Raw genomic sequence first — 1,385 nt, 5'->3', positions numbered from 1 at the left:
GAGCAGCTTTTACATGAAGAGAAACTGAGGTGCTAATACTCTTATTATGATTAAAGTCGTAATAATACGAGAAAATCATAGAGAAACGTCGTATTATTACGAGAAAAAAGCCTTAATATTAAAAAGAGGTGGTAATAATACAAGGATAAAGTTGTACAACAATGAAGATGAAGAATAAAGATGTAACAAAAGTCTAAATAATATCAGGATAATGTTACCAAGGGAAAGTTGTAATATTAGGAGAATAATATAAAAGTGTAATAAGGAAAGTTGAGCAACTTGAGAAGTAAAATAATTAAATCATCTTTTAACATCTGGATGACTTTATCCAGGCTTTACTCTCAATAAAACAAACTTTTTATTGTAATTTCTTCTGGTAATATTGATCTATATTCTACTAACATTCTGACTTTCCTGTGATGATTTAAAAACACCAACTTCTCCGTGATGTTGTGATAATTTGCTCTTCTTCTCATCTGGGCCTTTAAACGTTATTTCCTGTTGAGCAGCAGCACCCCCCAGTGGACACGTCATGAAACGGCAACATGCTGAACCTAAACAGACGTTTTTGTCAAAGCTGTTAAATACTGATAACTGAAGTGGACGGATGAATGGAGCCTGTGATGAACACATGATGTTTCCCTGCAGGAGTCGGGGTTCTGGGCGGCCTGCTGTACGCAGCGGGCGGCCATGACGGTCCTCTGGTGAGGAAGAGCGTTGAGGTGTTCGACCCGCAGAGCAACACGTGGCGCCTGGTCAGCGACATGAACATGTGTCGCCGGAACGCAGGTCGGCACCTCACAGATGAAATACGCCTCACTTCCTGCTTCCAACCTGCAGAATGTGGATTTTAACATCACACATTTAAATGTTTGTTTACAGATGGATATGAAAACGTCCGCTGATGTGTAATAAAGCTGTTTTTTTGGCTTCCTGCAGGAGTCTGTGCCATAAACGGGCTGCTGTACGTGATCGGCGGTGACGACGGGTCCTGCAACCTGTCGTCTGTGGAGTTTTACAACCCGATGACGGACAAGTGGAGCCTGATTCCCACCAACATGAGCAACGGGCGCAGCTACGCCGGTACGCCCAGCAGAGCCTGGAGCCGTTGGCCCGGTTTTCTCTGCCCAAACGGACCAGAGGTTCTGTCTGGGAAAGAGTGTAAACAAGCAGAACATTTAAAACTACAAGGTTCCAACTTACGCTGCACACAGACCTGTTGCCATAGCAACTGACTGATGGCAACAGCAAAAAAACTCAAACATTTCACACGCAAAGAGCAGAACATTCAGTCGGTTACAGTTTGTGTTTTTATGGTTCAGTGAGTGGTGTGGTTGATTAGCTGCTGCTGCTATTAGCTAAGCTAGCACTGCAGTGGTTGATTA

The 1,385-nt window shown here is 43.2% G+C and overlaps 1 protein-coding gene across 1 annotated transcript in view; it reads left to right on the top strand.

Moving 5' to 3' along the window:
* The window catches only part of klhl3 (kelch-like family member 3), a 24,199-nt gene that overhangs the window by 20,326 nt on the left and 2,488 nt on the right, over window positions 1-1,385 (top strand). Inside the window, exons 10-11 of the mRNA XM_017307037.1 lie at window positions 649-789; window positions 940-1,083. Coding sequence (XP_017162526.1) covers window positions 649-789; window positions 940-1,083 — 285 coding nt within the window. The remainder of the gene's footprint in view (window positions 1-648; window positions 790-939; window positions 1,084-1,385) is intronic.

This window comes from Poecilia reticulata, linkage group LG10 (assembly GCF_000633615.1).
Source record: "Poecilia reticulata strain Guanapo linkage group LG10, Guppy_female_1.0+MT, whole genome shotgun sequence".
Taxonomy (NCBI): domain Eukaryota; kingdom Metazoa; phylum Chordata; class Actinopteri; order Cyprinodontiformes; family Poeciliidae; genus Poecilia; species Poecilia reticulata.
Note: the sequence above shows the minus strand (reverse complement) of the source record. Positions and strands in the feature narration are given on the sequence as shown.